This window comes from Pararge aegeria, chromosome 5, assembly GCF_905163445.1.
Source record: "Pararge aegeria chromosome 5, ilParAegt1.1, whole genome shotgun sequence".
NCBI lineage: Eukaryota > Metazoa > Arthropoda > Insecta > Lepidoptera > Nymphalidae > Pararge > Pararge aegeria.
The window spans coordinates 10,492,394-10,512,319 of record NC_053184.1 but is presented as its reverse complement, the minus strand read 5'-3'; the positions used below and the strand labels follow the sequence as shown (position 1 = coordinate 10,512,319).

The 19,926-nt window shown below is 34.2% G+C and overlaps 1 protein-coding gene across 2 annotated transcripts in view; it reads right to left on the bottom strand.

Annotated features, from left to right (window-relative positions):
* LOC120623719 (bestrophin-4) overlaps nt 1-19,926 on the bottom strand; it is a 37,179-nt gene that overhangs the window by 8,243 nt on the left and 9,010 nt on the right. Inside the window, exons 2-9 of one of the 2 annotated variants that reach the window (XM_039889910.1) lie at nt 15,554-15,664; nt 14,141-14,312; nt 10,553-10,755; nt 9,384-9,552; nt 7,778-8,026; nt 6,494-6,727; nt 2,554-2,785; nt 542-689 (exon numbers count right to left, since the gene is read on the bottom strand). In XM_039889910.1, coding sequence (XP_039745844.1) covers nt 542-689; nt 2,554-2,785; nt 6,494-6,727; nt 7,778-8,026; nt 9,384-9,552; nt 10,553-10,755; nt 14,141-14,312; nt 15,554-15,664 — 1,518 coding nt within the window. Of the gene's footprint in view, nt 1-541; nt 690-2,553; nt 2,786-6,466; nt 6,728-7,777; nt 8,027-9,383; nt 9,553-10,552; nt 10,756-14,140; nt 14,313-15,553; nt 15,665-19,926 lie in introns of both variants that reach the window. The other variant, XM_039889909.1, reaches the window with a different exon arrangement.

Sequence of the window (19,926 nt, the reverse complement as noted above, 5' to 3'; positions counted from 1 at the left end):
TTTCAAAAATGAATAGCATATGTCATTCTTAGTTAGCTCGGATGGATAGCAATGTGTTTAAACATGTATTTAAAAAAAATATACCTGATATATATATATATATATATATTTATTTATTTATTTATTTTCTGTGTATGTCACTGAACTCCTACTAAACGGCTGGACCGATTTGAATGAATTTTTCGGTATGCGTTTTGGTGGCACCCTGATGGTTTAGATTAACAAATAAGCCCGACAGATAACGCTGGGGTCGCTAGTATATATATATATATATATATATATATATATTCAAACAAGCAATTTTATTCTTTAACTGTAGCCGCTAGGACATAATCACGCTGCGCAGACAGCTTGTTGATCGCAGTAAATGGAAGTACTTATTCCATATTTTAGCTAGCATGATTTGTAAATTACTACCAGTACAACCACAAAATAGATTATAGTGTTGTTTTAGCGTAGAAGGAAAACACTGCTTTGTTTTTTTTAAATAAGCATTAACTTAACGGACAAATAAACAATCATGAAATAAACAGTTTCTTACCTGTTTTCCGGCCGTTTCGCCATACTAGTGATGGTGGCTTGCTCATCCACTTCTTCGATGACTTCTTTCGCGATCTTCATGCTTCCGCCGCCCGCCGTCGCTGGCTTATTTAGCGTCGGGTTGCTAGCTGATATCATGAAACGAGTTCCTGCAATAAAGAAGATCGTCACACTACCGAACCCGTTAGCATTAAGTATGTAGTATTCGTATGGATGTTTTTTTTTTTTTATTTCTTAAGCCTAGAGTTGCCTGGCAAAGATATATACGCATGCTGGTGTGTTATTTGTTTCTATTTTATTAAGATAATCCGATATCATAATGGATGTGGACACAAGTTAACGTGAGGGTGGTTCAGAGGCAGGCATTTAAGAACTTATAGAAGTGAATACGGGTTGATTTCATAACTAAAGTAGACTATGGAGGAGTCATGATAGCATTTTTGCGGATGACGCACTACCGCAATTTTGGGCATTCCCAACATGAGAACGCTAAACACACTTGTGAAGGTTTTACTTGACTCACAATCTGTTTATTGAGCTAGATTATTCACCTACACGACAGCGAATTTAAACTTAGCTATTATATTCACCTTTAAGGCAAATAAAATAGGAAATATCGCTTACTTTTAAGCAAATTTACAGACTAATGCCACTTTTCACCAACGACGAAAAAGCAATGCCTAAATAGGTAACGCCATTATCTAAGGAGACATCAACCGTTCACCAAAATTTTGTTATAATCTAAGAGTTTGTTAAAAGTTTTTTTATCTATATACATCACGTAAATGCGATGCATTCGATTAAGGCGATGTCTAGTTTTAGTGAAAACGGGAATTAACTAACCTAACCTAACATTTATGTTCTTCAGACTTTAGGTGTTTATATGTATATTATAAGTATTCATTTATATTAATCATAAACATATGCAGCCTTCATCTTACTTCGTACCCATAACTCAAGCTACGCTTACTTTTGATCGTGCTGGCGATGTGTTTATATATTTATTTTTATTACATTATTTATTTATTTTATTATTATACACATGCTTATATAATAAAAACTTAAATAAATATTTAATTTACAACAACCTATAGAAAGTACATAGGATATATGAATTTTGCTCGTAATTGTACGTACAGAAAACGAAGGCAACGCGACAGTAAACAAACGACAACAACTTGTTTCCAGCCGTGTCATTTGATTTGTTTTAATTGCTTGATTAGCCATGTGCTAGCTGTAAATGAACATTTTTGTTATGTTAACTCATTTCTATAGAACGATAAATAACAAGAGTTTTGTTATAATAAGTGTATACCTACATACTTGTATATTTATAAGTGCAGAAGTCATACTTGACCGCATTTGTTAATTTTCCTCGTCTATTTACCTACATTAACACGCAATTTCTTGTTTTTTTAAGTATTGTTACAAGTACCTTGACATATTTAGTGATATAGGGATAATATTTTGATTAAAAATAACCTGTATTTCTGTGCGGTGTTATCTGTAAAAAGTGAACAAAATATGAGGCTTTGTGTTATTGCATTTTCCTTCCGCACCAGTTGAGATCTAAAATGTGAAGGTGTGTGGATGGCAATCGAAGAGCTACTTACATCTCACAATAAGGAACTATTCACTTCCAAACTCATAAGCTATACCAGACCCTATTCGGTAACTTTCAGATAAGTTGTCAACCGGTTAACCTTTAAACAAATCTTTAGTTATAAAGTATTTCACCGATTAGCAACTGGCGGAATGCGACAGCGCTCATCCAGGGAAGCAGTACCACAAAACTTATTGCTGCTGTGGTTTCCGGTGATATTACAGTCACATAAGGCCTAACACCTACGCCTAATGTTGATGCGCACAGGGCGACACTGTGTAGGTCGTGTTGCCCTTCGAAGTATTGCTCTGTTTTTTGGCGATGTTTTCCAATTAACGTCCTTCAATTAGACATTAAAAAACAAAACAAATAACACGATCTTTATCAAAGATTCATAATCAAACACCTACCGCCATCAGTTTGCGTCGTAACCGGCGTAGCAGGTTGTTGCCTCTCATCTTTCGAGAACAATCTCTTCAACATAGAGGTGACAGAGTTGGCGCGGGTCATTGGCGGTTGTTGTAACGACAACATAGAATTGCTCGAACCCATCGAATTCCTGTCATCCTTCTTCCCTCGCTTACTCCCTCGGGATACGATAAAGTGTATCCCAGATTGTGCGTCGTCGTTCATTTGTAATTGCTGTCATGGAACAGAATGGGCAATAATTACTACAGCTGATGAATTCGTTTCAAGGCGATGAACAATGTTTAATATGATTTATGATTCATTAGATGGTGGGTATAATTGATAAGTAGGAACTCGTAGTGAAAACGAAAAACGATATCGTCGTTGATAATAGACATCACGCCGCGTAACTAGCAAAAACGAACCGTTTAAAATAAAACCACGTAATTGATATTGTGGACAAAGTTTCGAAAAAAAATAACTTTAAAGTAATTGGACTACTCAAATGAGAACGAATTAAATTCACACTAGATCTTCTGAACTCGGTAAATAATTTTTTAATTTTTATGGAAAATGCAGAAGTGGCCTAAGATGAGACGAGCTTTTAAGTAAACAAAAAGGTCTTTTCCCATCTAAAAACTACTATCAACGACGGCATTACAAGAAATTCTCATAGAAAAGACAGTAAAGGAGAAAAAGTCAATGGAATAGATTATATCTTAATGAGGACGCTAATTATGTTGTAAACAGAATATTTAGATGTTGTATTGCAGTTAGGCAATACAACATTGTTCACACATTGTTGTACATTGTTGGTACTGCATTCATAAATCGAATTCGGGATCATAGTTAAATGATAAGTTCGATTGAAATTAAACATCGAGCAATTATTTACAGCCACACTTATAACATCATTACCTTTTACCACCCACGACACAGGCTTGTCTAGTGTGGGTGCCACCGGAAATCGCATTTATGTTTAAATTGTTAATTGGTAATTAACGTTTTTTATTTTCATTTTCCCCACTATGGCGAAGCAAATAAATCGTAATGTAGGTATTATAACATTCAATGCATGCAAGTTTGTCTTTTCCACTATAGCATCCAGTTACGTCAATTTGAACAAAAGTATCGTCACGATAAATATTGTTGATACGGGAGAACCTCAAAATAATGTTGATTCGGATTATCATTATTTCTCCCGTAATCGGACGACTTAACCATTAAATTTAAACAAATTAGGCAAATGTATTAACTGTCTTTTCACTGTTCCGAGGTATTAACTTTGATAATAATTCCCTTATCGTAGGCATCTACGAATATATTTAAAACTTGCTAGTAACCATGCTACGCACTAGGTGTCTTCTGAAATTTCTCGAGTCATCTGCTAGTGCTCAACATTAAGTGATGGTCAAAAACTACAACACTATGAATAAAGGTTCTCGAATCAAAAGAGGTACTACAGGGGTTCCTATAAGGACCTTTTCTTTTTCTTGTTTACATTAATGAGTAGGAATTTATTAAAGGAAAAATAACTCCTCATCCCGGCTGATATTATAAAGTGTTTTAAAAAGTCGAAAGAAAATTAAACAAGTAAAAAACTAAACCCAGTTGGTTTAGTTTTTTACATGTTTTGCAAACGTTGTTAATTCATCAATATACAGTTAGTACAAAACAGAATGAAAGCACAGATAAGTTGCTATTGTAAAATTTAGTAGGACGACAAATGCAGAAAGTTAAGGTAAAGAATTTTATGCCATTAAAATAAGATGTATAAACGAATCACAAGATAAAATTTTAAATCCTCTAAACCTAATAAACTAGAACTTATTTAGTCACCGATGTATGTGATGCAAGTTAGTAAAAAGTATATCGATAAAAATATTTCATACATTTTCATCAATTGTAAGTACTGTTGTACCGAGCCTAAATTATCAACATGCTCTATTTGCCATTAGTAAAATAAAACATGCGTAATGTATTAGTATAGAGTCCATAAGATTATTAACGTCAAAAGGGCTGCCAAATATAAAAACCATTTTTTTTTTGCACAAGGTATTTGACCAGCGCTTGTCAGCAATCACCTGATGATAGGCTAAGTAGACAAATGTGGAGCGCGCTTGCCCTAAAATGCCTATTTAGTGTTGTTTTAAAGTCCTCTCTTTGTACTAACGATAGTCAAAAAGGCAAATCGTATATTAATTGTGGTACGATTTTAGAAACGAGTCAGCGAAGCATTTCGTACGTATACATGGAATATATTTTATTTTATATTTTAAGATTCAGACCGTAACTAACCATGTCTTCTCGATAGTACAACAATTTTAGTTAGTAGTAGTGTAATAACTAAGTCAAGGGTATTTATTGCATAAATATTTTATATATTCTATTATATATACATTATATTATATGTGTACGTTTATGAAGTGAGTATATATATTTTTTAATTATTATTATTTATTAGTTTTTGTAATTTATGTTTATTATTTAAGTATTATTTCGTGTACACCCTAACCCTTCTTTTAACTTCATGTACTTTGGTAGGTTCTCTTTTAAGTGATAAGGTCGCCTATTGTACCTTTTATTTTTTATTTTTTATTTTTTTGTGTTACAATTCTCTGTATTTGGTGTACAATAAAGTGTATTTTGATTTTTTTGATTTGATTTGATATGGTTATTACACTACTACTCGTGAAATAAATCGTCAATTTATAAAAATTACGGACTATTTTACAGTAATATCCAAGTAATTGTGATGGGACAATATTAGATCAACTTTAACCAGTAACTAAAAAAGGAGTAAATCATTGTATATATGCCAATACTCACATAATATTCTTAAAAAGCGATTGATATATAAGATCCACAACCACAGGTAACCCATTTACCTTGAAACTGAAAAATAAGCTATAGGGGAAAAACACCTTATATTGGCAACCCTTAACACCGACACACTGCAAAGCTCCATGTAACGCTGGCCTTAGATGGAACGAATGATTTGACGACTAATAACAATAATTATAACCTCATACATATAACAAGCCCGAGTCATATTATATCCATCATATAATATAATGGGGACAAACTAGGGGATTCTCACATATTTAGTCTATTCTTTATTAGCAAAATAAAGAATAGACTAAATATGTAATTAACTTGTTTGTCTGCACCTTACATACTTCATGAAATGATTATAATTTTGCAGTTTTTGAACTGTTGTATATTGGAAAATCCTAACTAAATCGTCTTAACAATAGATAAAGGAATGACTATACATAATATTATGAGACGGTAGATCAGAATACAGTTGTCGGCACACCTCCATTCCCGTGTGTGTCGTACGAGGCGACTAAGGAAGTAAAACGGAGACCGGGCAGCAGCATCTCTGTGCCACCACTACCATCTTCTGCGATCACCAGCCCCTCTTCGCAGGGTGGCAAACCCTTCTTTGGTTGAGGCAATTATTGGCTTTTATAGGCTGATGAAAGATGATGATATGAAATATCTATGAGTGTTTTGCTTTAATCTTACATCTGTCATTACAGGGTTTAGTCCATATATTAGTACCTGGGCAAACAAGACTATTTATGGGTATATGATACATATGTTGCAAATGAAATTGGGCAATATACTTTTATATGAAATTTCAAAGGGATATCATAAAAAGTAGCAAAATAATATTATATATGTCTACCTAAAAGTTGAAAGACGAACTGATTTTATGTAAATTTCAACACGATTCGTTTTGCCGCTAAATTGTTACCTCTATGAATTATTGTTTTCGGCTGTATATTTTATTTCTGTGGTGTACAATAAAATGTATTGGTGTTGGTGTATTCATTCATTCATTCGTTCCACCTTAAGCCGGCTCAATATCCGAGCGTGCAGCATGCTTAAATAACGGGGGATTCTGACCTCTGGTGGGGCGAACTTGTAACTCACGGTGTTGGATGGGATCATCTCGTCGATCTTGACATTTGAGGGCGCAACCGTGACCATACTGCACTGCCGGGGTGGTACCGCCACCCTCGCCGTGGAAGGTTCTGGATGCTCCTCCCTTTGGTTCTCAGTGGCGATGGTATACGGAAGCTCTGAAGGGAACACCTCGTCCCAATACTGATCTTTGATCAGCTCCGGATGCTCGTGGTGCATTTCATCCACAATCATGTAAGATACCTGAATAAGTTTTTGTTATAAATATTTATTCATTTATGGCAACTTAATTATTTTTAACTAGCTGTTGCCCGTTTATTACGATTTCATTCAAATCCTTAATTATCGTGAACTCACGTGAACGTTACTTACGTACGTAGTACGTAACGTAAGTTCAGGTGCGAACGTTAACTCTCATGCACAGGAGAGTTAATGTGGTTGCTTTAGTTAGGGCTTAAGTTAGGAAATACCAACAAACAATCACACTTTCGCATTTATAATATTACTGTTTGCCCGTTCTTCGTTGCGTTATGATTTTTTTATTTCAAATCCCGTAGGAAACGTTTATTGTTCTGGTATAAAAAGTTACTCTCCGTACTTTCAACAAAATCTATGCCAACAAGTTGATTAGGTGCTCAGTTAGGGCTTAAAAAAACAAACAAACCCACTTTCGCATGTACAATATTAGTAAGGATTAAGAACATCAATTCGGACTCATGATCGACATGGTAATATCTAATGTTTTGTTTACAAGACTGACTCAAACTGGTTTTTAACTTAAGCGTGGTTCAGATTTAATAAACATACTTAAATATAGTAATTTTCCTTTTGGAATCCGTAACGTGAAATAAGTACCTACTCTGAAAAAATATATAGATGAATATATAGATGAGCCAGAGTTCATTGCTAAATAAACTAAACTATTCATAGCACGAAATAGACCACCTTTTGGAAATTCTTTAATGGCACGTGTTACACCACGAGGTCAAAGGCGTCGAACTGCTGTATCATATCTTTATACTGTGGTAGTTCCTACACTCAATAAATATAAAACATTGGAAGGCTTTGTATTTATTAATAATATGTACAGTCACCAGTGGCGTGCACTGGGTTTCTTACCAGGGTATTCATACAGCAGGAAAATTGCATAAAACGGCAAAAAATCTCCTTTTATATGAGTTATACTTCAATTTTAGTTAGGCAGTGCTTTTGTGCATGTATGAAGTGCACGCCACTGACAGTCACGAGTTTTGTAATTATTACTTATAACGAATTTCTTAAACATAGTTTTACCTGTAAATCTCTGTCAATTATCCAGTTAACCTCGAAGTCATCGTCATCTTCTCCGAAGGGGTTTATAAGTGACTCCGCCACTTTCAGCCAGCCCATGTAGAAGAAGAATTCTAATGTTGTGAATACGGGAAAATAAAGGTCTATATTACTTATATAGACTGATGAGCTATGTGATTGCAGTTTGTTATCAACCCACTGGCTACCCAGGGCAGATGTAATAAAGTATGAGTAAACAGCAATGGTAACTACCTGAAAAAAACCACGCCGTATACTTAGTTCCATTAACAATAAAAAAACGTTAATGGCCAAATTTTATCACGAAACCCATTAAATAGCTTACGATAGAGGAACACGCAAAGGCGTGGCTTACGTTAGTCTGAGAGAGCGTAGGCAATTCTGAGGGGGTGTATGATCAAAACTAAGTGTAACTATGATTTCTGACGATTTCTGTATCTTTTCCGAGTATGTATGAAAAACTAGACCTATATCTAATGAGACGTTTTGAAATAAATTTCTCTTTTTAGTTTTACGAATTTGGAAAAACTCATACAACGATTTAAGCTTATTAAAATATTGAAGTATAAAGTACATCTTATCTTATTGAATATTAATACAAATTGGCAGGCAATTTAACCGAGACCTAACAAGTAGCAGGTGTGTTAAAAGTTGTTTCGGCAATTCGCCAGAAAACATACTTCAAGACAGTTGAAATTGCACCGCATGTTTCATTCGATGTATTGTGTTATAACACTTGCAGGTTAACTAAAGGAACCGAAATATCTGCACGGTTCACAAACGAACTAAAAAAATCATAAACGAAAAAATAAAATATTCAGCTAACAGAGAATATTCTGATCAAACAACCCCACCAAATTACACACGCTCTATTGGAATATATTACGGAAAAGGGAATGTATCGATGTTTTAATTTTTTTTCTTTAATCGTAGCCTGAATCTCGGGTTACAATAATTGGGCTTAACACTATATACTATTAAGAGTATGTTAGTCGATAGAACCTAACACGTTTAACCAAACACGAAACGGTCTACTAGTCTGTCTTCAGAAACTATGAGAATTGTCAAACTGTTTGTGAAAAATTTTAATTTTTAGAATTTCAGTTATAATAAGTTGCTATATCAATCTACACAAAAAATAATTACTTTTAGAGAAGGTACTTTGTAGTAAGTAGTACCTGTAAGTACCATTCAGAATATACTCTTAACTTGAAAGCTGAGAATTAAAAACAGGTGGGAATGAGTCGGATCACGTGCGAAATTCAGAAGTAACATAGACTACATTTTATTACAGTAATAGGTTTTTTTAAATTACTATGTTATTTTTAAGCACCAGTAATAGGGGTAGAATTTTAAACGTTAACAAAAAAAAGAGACATTATATTATCAGGAAAATGTTATGTACCTAATTGCACTTCACGGCATGTTATTGATTAATTTGGTATAGTTTATAAGATTGTTAATAAATATTCTGGGACGTACGGGAGGGGTCTATGAATAATGTCCCTCAACGTAACAATCCGTTAGTAAACGCGGGTAAATAGCTAGTGTAAAATAATGAAATAATAACTAAAATAGCATTAAAACCTACCTGAGTGTATACTAGTGGAACGCTTATAGTATCGTAACTTAACAAAAGACCTGCTTGTCCCCTAAATTTATTCAATTCGTCGATTATAGTTTTTACGGCGAAATCATCTCGTATCCTGCCCTCCTTCCGGGCTCTCGTCACTATACTTGTTGCCCATACGATGGGTAACCTAAAAGGGAATAGTTTTCTTTTTAATTTCGCTATAATTTAACGCTTTACTGCAATCTAACCTGATGATAAGCGATGCCGTTTAAGATGGGACCCGCCTAACATGTTAGTGGTATAAGATATGACTGTTACATTAAACGGTTCAAACCCTGAACGGTTTCTAAGTGACATCGTACCCTAAGCGATTCGACCTATGAGAGAAAATTCTGAAATTATAAACTACCAAATTGGCTTTCCAAGGAATCGAATCCAGGACTTCCCATTTATAAGACTACAGCGCTCACCACTACGCTAGGGAGGTTGACATAACGTGGCAGGAATTATAGCTCAATTCAATACTGTAGAAAGTAGGAACATGACATATCATAGTGTCAGGATAAATTCATATGAGTATGACAGTGTAAATTAAGTTCGTGTCTTAAATTGTCTCGTTGGTTTACGGTTCACGGAAACCTGGGTTCGATTCCCAAGTCATTTCGAAAAGTTTTTAGGTATTTGATTGTTCTTTAGGATTTTCATTACCAACCTAAAATTCTGAAATAGGCTTTATCTGACCTCGTGCGACAGAGAGCATGCCAAACCGCCGGTCCCGGTTATTGTCACATACATGTTTTAGACTAGTTATCTTTAAGGCTCTTCGACCAGCGACGTGGAAGGTCTAATCTAAATCGCTTCCTCTATGCGCTATAAAAGAGGAGCCTGTGAGATTCAGCAGGAACTCTCTGATTTTCAAGTCAGATGGTCGTATTGCCTTGAGAACTCCCGTGGTTTATTTATATCGCAAATCCCCAATATATAACTTTTTACACAACCGTAGATACAACCTAATTAATACCAACATTTTAAATTCTTTTAACAAATATCTGATAGGTATTAACCCTATTTAAGCTTATTTAATCATTTTATTATAAGTATAGATAACTACTTATTTTAACTTAATTTTTATTAAGACAAGAAAATTATCATTTGAAATGTACTAAATAAGCATTCCTTGTTCTTACCAATGTTTAGAAGGCTTAGGGAATTTTTCGTTTAAATTCTCAAGTATTGCCATCTCATTTTCTAGCAGAAGACCAGCTTCCACCAAATTTCCGAGCGTCGGAAAGCGTTTCTTAACTCTAGGAGAGATCATAGTGAGCACCATGGTGAGACAAAGGCACACATATCGTAATATTGTACGCCGCATGAGCCGCCCTCGCTCGTCCTATAAAAAAAACTATTCATTTTATATACCTACAGTTTAAAGCAGAAACACGTAATACCGATATATTATCAAAATTAAGCTTAAGAGATGGGATCTCAGGAGATGTTGACTTAACAATTATTCATTGTAAAGTCAACATCTCCTGAGGATGCTCCGGTTTCGGAGCGAAACGTGCGTAGAGGGGTATATTGCCGAAGATCTGTTTGGTGTGGAGTATAAGGATTGAAGAAATTATAAATTAAACCACACAGATTCTCCTGCTTTTCGCGGAGTATAGCAAATTAAGCTTAATTTTGATAATATATCATGGATTTCCGCAAAGTAACGCCTGCTTCTATCCAATACATAATACCGAGTCCAAGACATTGGATATTGGTTGACAATTCGTTTGTTTTCGACTGATAACAGTTGTTTGCTTTCACGCGATTTTTGTAAAGTTTTATAAAGTTACATAATCCTCTAATGCGATTACCATTCAAATAACTGCCCACTTAAACAAAAATATTATAGTGATAGTTGTTGATGAACAGATAATATATATTAATGTACAAATATACATTAATAATTGAGAATGATTACACAATTAATACAATTCAAGAAGACTTTTTACAGAAAACTTTATTTGTTTAATTTCCTCTATTCTCGGCTCAGATACTCAGAAACTAATTTTGTTACTTTCGGTTATTTGATGATTAACTAATCAACCCTAACACAGTGATGTTTTATCATTACCCAATAAAATGTTTAGCAACGTGATATATTTTTGTTCATTTCTATATAATATTAGCAGACTCGGCCACGCGTTGCTGTGGTTTTCTTCCATTTAGTTAACTTATAGGTACTTAACAAATAATTCGCAATAAAATAATATTGCAATTATAAAATGAGATATAAACTAGCCTATCTCTTAAGTAAAAACACAACACATTTTAATAGTTGATAAATAAATTTTCTATCATTATCAGCCAACAATTTTTTTTAAAGGAAAGGATCTATTTAGGTAGATTATTGACACCCTTAAGTGGTATAAAGGATACGTGTAGTATGCCAAACTTTACCATAGATCGATGAAACAATAATTTTATCACGAATCTTTCAATAAACATACTGTATGCCATGTTTTCGAATGCATCAGCCTTACATCGTCCTTCTACCTGAATTAATTCATTGTTTTATAAGCAAATGTTTTGAACATGGTTTGTATGTTTTAACAAGTAGCGCGTACACCGTCAAAAATAGTTTGATTTGCCCTCTTTCCTATTCGACTTCAATCACTTACTTTTAATTAATTTAAACATATTATTTTCAGTTTCTTTGTAATTTTATTTTAGGCTGAAATTAGTGGATTAGTCGCAGAAACAGTTATATCTCGGCTATACCGAATTGGAGGACCGATGGACAGTGGAGTCCTAAGGGGGACCGATGGACAGTGGAGTCCAAAGGAGCACGGGAAAACAGAGCGTTAGTAGAACCCTTCAAAGCCGACTGTTGTCATATTATAACAATAAGTTGCATGCCGCTTGCTATTTACACAAAGCCCGTGTACGCCCGTTTAGAGATTTTTAGAACAGATCAGCCGCATCAAACATCCTTGGGTGAGATAACTACGACACCTAAAGATACCCGAAGGACAATATTTTTTTGCATTAAACGCGTGGTAAATATTAAGACTTTATATTAAGTACGGATATACGTAGGTATAAATACGCTATGCGAGTCCTTGATGCTGATTATCATCATTTAACGTGGAGGAAGTATATTGCCAGCGGTGATACAAAATAACAATCAGTCATTATATCAGACACATACACCATTGTGATCCAACATGATCGATTGTATTGTATATCTGACACGAACGAATAGAGATTGCAATACCGTGGTGCATCGTCAAAAAAAAAATTATATAACTAATTGAACTAGGCTACGGATATTTCTTCCTAAAAACAATTTATTTATACGGGGAAACACAGAAGTAACAACAATATGGCATCGCCTGTCATAATCAGTGGCGTGCACTTCATACATGCACTAAAGCACCGCCTAACATATTAACATTAAAAACAATGAATTCACAAATTGCCTTGCCGGGGATCGCCGCCCATAAGATCATAGCTATTAGAGCATATCTCTCACACCTGCGCCAATGAGGTTGTCGAAAAAAAAAAACAAAAATTAAAACGAGAATTGGAGAAGTTAAAATAACGTATAAATCCATTAAGTTGCAGGATATATTATACCCACAAACAAATAAAGAAGTAGTCATGGAATTGTATAATATGATTTTTCAATGGTAGGCACGTAGGTAATGTAAACTTTATCCCATTTTCCCTTAAATAATATAAGAAAGAATTTTTACAACTTATCGAGGACTTTATCCCTGCTTTTGGACGGCGTCTATTATACTTTCCCTCCTTTTCAGCTTTCAATATGCAATGTTTAAAATACCTAATGAACGGAAGTTTTAAACAGTATTAACGTCATTGTGTAGACACAAAACATTTCAACATTCTAGGTGTGAAGATTAGCCAACGGTTATATTATCCTTAAAAAGCAATCTAGGTAACCTTGACGTTTTATTAGACAAATAAAGAAATTCTAGAGTTGTGTGCAGCATGATAATATTATCTATACGGATAGCTTTGGAAGAAAATCTATAATTTTACTTCACTCACATTAGTTAATCGAGCCATTACGAATTATACGTATTTATTTTATTTTATTTTTATATTTTTGCAGATAAAAACTCTAATTTTATAGGCCAATGTTTTTTTGCATATTTTTCTGATAAATTGTAATTTAACATCGCTATAACGTTAAACAGCACATGTACATCTGTAAAAAATTGAAAATAAACCTCCTGTATGGTTTTGCCGGCCATGTGTCACCAATTTGCTTCGCAGGCAAACCTAATAACTAAAAAATGTATGCAACTATTTTTATATATCCGCGTAATATATGTACCTACCTATTTTCACTATCGCGAAGCTACAGAACGATAAGATATTTTAAATTTTCATACTAAATCTACATTTCCAGATAACTTTGGATGGCATATTATTATGGTTCTTATCTAACTTGTCATTGAAAAAAAACGGAACCAGTGCACATATGTATATGATGTCATCCATATATTTCAATCGCGTTGCGTGATTATCGTGCTGTATATAAAATTGTCATTTGGTTCTTTGGCCAGTATGGACCATAACTCTTTTTACTTAACTATTAGCATAGTGTTTAAAGCTATACTATAGTTGAATTTAGTATATAAAGCGTTACAAAATTTTAAACAAGAACCATTCATTATAAATGCCTATCTTAATTCTTTATATACTTCTTTGGTATTCACGTGACCAAGTATTTTGCATATATGTAAATAATATCTTACCTGTCCATGTATAGACGCGGACACGAACACAGCTATAGAGTCAGGCCATGGAATCGTTGTGTACTGATTCCACCAACGATTCATCACAACACTTACATAGAAACCAAGTACAAAAGACAATGGAATTACGTTCCCATGAAAACTGCAGTAATTTACCACGCCTTCAAACGCCCTGCAAAAAAAAACGTCTATAAGGCTTGGATGCGAATTGTAATCAAATAAAGTTCTCCAATTTTATTTAACATATTTTTCTAATAGCTTTTTTAAACCCCGACGCCAAAACGACGGGGTGTTATAATTGTGATGTGTCTGCTTGTCTGCGTGTGCGTGTGTGCGTGTGTGTGCATGTGCGCGTGTGTGCGTCTGTCTGTGACATCGTAGCGCCATCATAGCGATCGGATGAACCGATTTTTTTTTGTTTAATTCAGGGGTGTTCTTAGTTATGTTTGATAAAAACCAGTCCAAGTTGGCCACCGCCACAAAATGGCGAATAATTTTTTTAATATATTGGTATCAAATGAAAGTTCTTGTCTAGTAGAATAATGTACAAGATATTGGAGGCTGGGGTGAAGTTATTTATATGATTAATTTGAGTAATTAAAATATCACTTGTTTTAACGGTGACATAGGATTCTCAAAGGCGTGTGGAGACCGGAGTCTACCAATCTACACTTCGCCAAAGTGGTAGACTAATCCCTAAACCCAACTTATTCTAAGAGGAGACTCGTGCCCAGTGTAGTGGGGATTCATCTCTTTTTTACCGCCACATACAATATCCCTACTAATCCCTAATTAATATTATAAATATCAATGTAAGTTTGTTTGTTACGCTTTCACGCAAAAACTTCTAAACCGAGCCTCATGAAATTTTGTACACATAATCTTGGAAGTGTTAGAAGTAATATATGATACTTTTTATCCCGACATTAAGCTCGGTTCCTTTGGGAGAGGGGAGGAGTGTTTGACTATTTTACACCATAACTCCGACAAATTATAACCGATTTATGTAATTATTTTTGTACTATAGAGGTTATAATGTGTTTAATTCTGCCTAAACTGTGGTTGGAGATAGAGGACAGAACTCCTCAGCGGACCCCTCATTTAAGGCTTAGCGATACTACATACTTAAATTTTTTTAGATCTACAACTAAATTTAATGCCACATCAAAAAACAAAATAAAATGCAGACGAAATCGCGGGCAACAGCTAGTATTATATAGTTTGTTAATGAATTTCCCTTAAGTGTATTTATATTATTTGTTAAAATGAACCTTCGTCGAAATAGACATTAAGTCCTTATAGTCTAATACGATAGAGTTACACAGTTTTATACAAGAAGCTTTGCTTGAATAATATCAAAACACAATAATAGAAAACAAAAGATTAATTCTTGAACAAAAAAAAGTTTCATACCTTTTTGAATCTTCATCTAAAAGCAGTCGATATATTAAATTTAGTATATAATAAATTAATAAGAAAACCAGTAGATCTAGCCATACTAATTTGTAAATGCTTCCGCGCCATCTGAAAATAAAGAAATTGCTTATTAAATTTGTCCATAATTACTAAAATACACATTTAACTAACATACTAACATTTAAACAACACATTTAAGCTTTATGCACATGTACTACATATAATCTTATCTATGCCGATCTCACACTTGTTTAGTGCACGAAATTTGCTTTTAAAAGGGGTATTATATAGATTACTGAAAATTTTAAGGTCGGTAAGTCCAGTCATTATCACTCATCCGCTTATTAATGTGTCATACAGTTGGACACAGGCAACAATACAGTTTGACGGATTTATAAGTTTATAGGTTATATTACGTAATACGACTCTTAGTTAATAAATTTATTATCTAGGTACTTTATAATGACCGATGGCTAAACGCTATCCTCTCCGAGGTCGAAGAAAGTCGAGAACCAAGTATAAGCAATCGCACAAAGTAGGTACATCAAAACGTTACCGACCCTGATTGACACTGTTTAACTAATTGATTGACCTGTTAGGACTAGTCTTCTTCTTTCTTCTACTGCTAGGAAACTGGTTAGGAGTAGAAAAATAAGACTAGTCCCTAGAATAGATTCTAAAGTGTAACAGATAACGTAGTATTATAGTTTATCAGTTACTTTCCTATCATACGCGTACGTTAAAAATATTTAAACGGTTTGTTGATATTTATGATCAACGGCTTCACTGTAAAATAATACCAATGATAACATTTCCTCGTCAGTCATCTCGTTAAACAAAAGCACTAGATCATATTCCTAAGAATAACAGCTGACGTCAGCAGCCAAACCCACGATTTAGTCAGGGTTACTTAACTGCCGGCTGTATAGACGAAGAATATCTTGGAATTTATTTTATTACACTACAAGTTAGCCTTTGACTGAAATTTGTTATGATTGCTACCTCCGTCGACTTAGGGCCCTTTTTGCAGTTTTCTGTCCGCGTGCGCGTGATAGCGCGCCTGTAGTTAAACTGCATCCCGCATGAGAGCAGCAGGTGTGATAGGAGCAAGATATATGAAACGGGCGGCCAGCATGCGGAATAGATCAGCTCACGGCGCGGGAAAAAATCCGCTAGACGATAAAAGGGCCCTTAGTCCGATACCAGACCGTGATGAAACAGTCTCATCTGTTATAAGTATGTAAGTAGCATTACCCCTAATCGGTTTCTACATGAAGTGCTTGATCTGACTACTTAAGTTTTAGTAGTAGTAGATAAGCAAGGCAAGTCAAATTAATAATCAAAATAACGAGTCCTATTGCACAGCCAAAAAAATAAACAGAACGAACAACAGGTAGAGAAAAAGGCGGATTTAATTCTCTACCAGCCAATGCTATTATAACAAAAATATTTTTTTTTGCCTCTCAGTACAAATTCACATATTTTCTATAATATTGTAGCTACCAAAATAATACATTGTTTAAAGGTAAATCATTCCTTTAGTAGTATTTGTAGTACGTAATAAGTAGCTAGTTGAACCTTAACCAAGTTCACGACCGGAATTGACATTATAGCGGCGTTCTCGAAAGTGTAGTTTCGAGAACGCCGCCGGGGGGAAGAAAACGTTTAACCTGCAAAGTCGCGCACCCATCCAGCAGGAGCCAAAAACTTTATCCCCCGATTTTATCCCCTGATAGGGATATAATGTACACCTGCTAAAGCACGGGATCATGGAAAAGGAGAAGTTTACCAGGGTTTATTATATAATAGTATTTATTAAACATATATATTATGTGGATAATATTTCCATGTGTGCGTCAGTGCTCTGAGAGTTTATAAAGCTGTGGGAGAAGATAAATTTTTATCTTTTCTTTCCATGCGGTTATCAATTTGAGTCAGCGGTATTTACTAAGACTCGTGTTTTTTTTTTTCTTATTTTCTTCTATAATAAATAATCCATTTGGTAGTTTATGCGAGCCTTTTACTGCAGATTCGACTTCAGAAACATAGAACTATACAATCATTCAACCCCCATTCTACCTAGCTTCTAATTTTTTATGTGCCTAATAGAAAACAGCTCTTATACAGTTCTCGACGGATATATATCACTCCTTTAGGGATAATAACAGATATAAAAAGTGTTACCGCTTATCTTTCATATTCTGTCTGTTGAAGTCCCGTCAAAATAGGTCCAGCTATTTCAGAGATAAGCTGGATCAAACACACAGACAACCAAAAAAAAATTTAAAAATAGATTTTTTGTCATTTACTTTCATATACATTTTAATACAATGTATACACGTTGATACTCATCATTTTGTATATATTTATATACACAAGTTTTACGCATCGGACATGGAATATAAATAGAGTTTGAATTGTATCGTTGAATAATAAAAAAGATGTTGGCATATACTCTATACATATAGAGCCTTCAAAAGCGGTGTTAATAAAGGAATCACGGATAGGGTATGACGTCATGCTGGTATAATGTATAACTGCCTACAACAACTGATGCGTGGAATGTATTATGTAATGATATTATGTTTTTATAACGGTTTTGCTTTAATGCTTTGCTTAAATTTGCTTTTGATGCTTTTTTTCTTTGTTTGACCATTTTTGTATTGTTATTTGTTACTTACAATACAATATTTTAGAACTATAAGACATAACATAACATAACAGTTCTTAACACGTCGCATTTGAAAGCCACAAAATCTTCGACATCATACTAATATAAAAATCTAGTATTTTTTCGGATTGTTTGATTATATGCTTTTATAATTCCTGAGGTTATTTTAATATAATTTATGTAACTATTTTAATGAATCGGGGTTACTAGGACTGTCTATGGTGAATTGTATTCTATTAGTGAGGCCTCGATAAGTATTATGCATATTAAAGGCATTTTGACGGCCAATTGGCGCAGTGGACAGCGACCCTGATTTACTTTGGGGCTAGATAGCCATGAGTGTTATGTCATAGTATATATATATTTATATTTATTTATATTGAATTTCTTCATGGAGTGTTGACATAATAATCGTTAAATCCTGCCCAACCACAGTAGATCATCAACGGTCTCTCTCAAATGATAAGCTAAGGGCTCATGGTAAATTAATTAGAAATTATTCTTCGTTTATTCAACTTCGCCTTCTATCAACTAGGTATCTACTTTGTTGTTTTATCTGTACCGAGGCAATTACTATTTTATCATTTTGCAAGTGTTTATAAACAAATCAACATCAAAGCTAACCTACTTTTCTTTTATTGATCCGGCAAGCTTCGTCTGGTTTTTCCTTCGTGTCGCCAACTCGCATGCGATGTGAAATTATGTACCTATTTACAACGTTTGTTCGCGTGAAGGATAATGGTTCTACGTAGACAAGTCACGAACATTGATTTAAAATTTTGGAAATGTATAGTATCGTGTTTTAGATTTAATCGAAGTCTAGACTACTAGCCTTAAGTACAAAAGCTGCTAGACCAATTATTGACTCGATACAAGTAGGAATCACAAGTTCACTCTGTGTTCAAAACTTTTAAAAATTATCACAATTCGGAAATTATTTCTCTTTTCCAAAAATAACAGTCCAAGTTATTGTTACTATCCAAAACTTATATTGTTTGAAGTCTAGAGATGCCACGAATATTCGGCTACTATTCTGTATTCGGCCTATTCGGCCCCTTTTTTTGGTATTCGGTATTCTGCCGAATAATAAGTACTATTCGGCCGAATAATTTCCGAATTCTGATATTTTTTAAAAGTTTTGAACAATGAGTGAACTCTTAATTCCTATTTGTATTGAGTGAACTCTTAATTCCTACTTTTATTGAGTTAATCCACAATCCACCAAATCGTGGACAAAAAAGACACATTATATTACTCAAGATTTGTATTTATTACCGAATTACAATATTTTAATAAGAAAAAATTATCAGCGGTAAGTTGTGATGGATACCATCAAGCTTTTCAGCATTTGATGGTAGCAAACGATTACGCTTTTCATCGTGAATGATACCAGCTTCAGAAAACAAACTCCCACTATACAGGCTACTCCCGGGAGAAGAAAGATAAACTTTAGCAAATTTTGAAAGGTTTGGGTATTGCTTTTCAGTTGCTGACTTGTAAGGATCAGCTTTTGTTCAAACTTTGAACCTCATTTTAGAATACTTAGGATCTTAAGTTATGTTATAGAAAATGCATTTCCATCCGCGTTCGCATTGCGCACAATGTTCAAACGTATGTAAATAAATGCAAACGTCCTTGAACTCATTATAATCCATGGATAAAAAGTATGTAGGTAGTACCTACATAGAGCATCATGCAT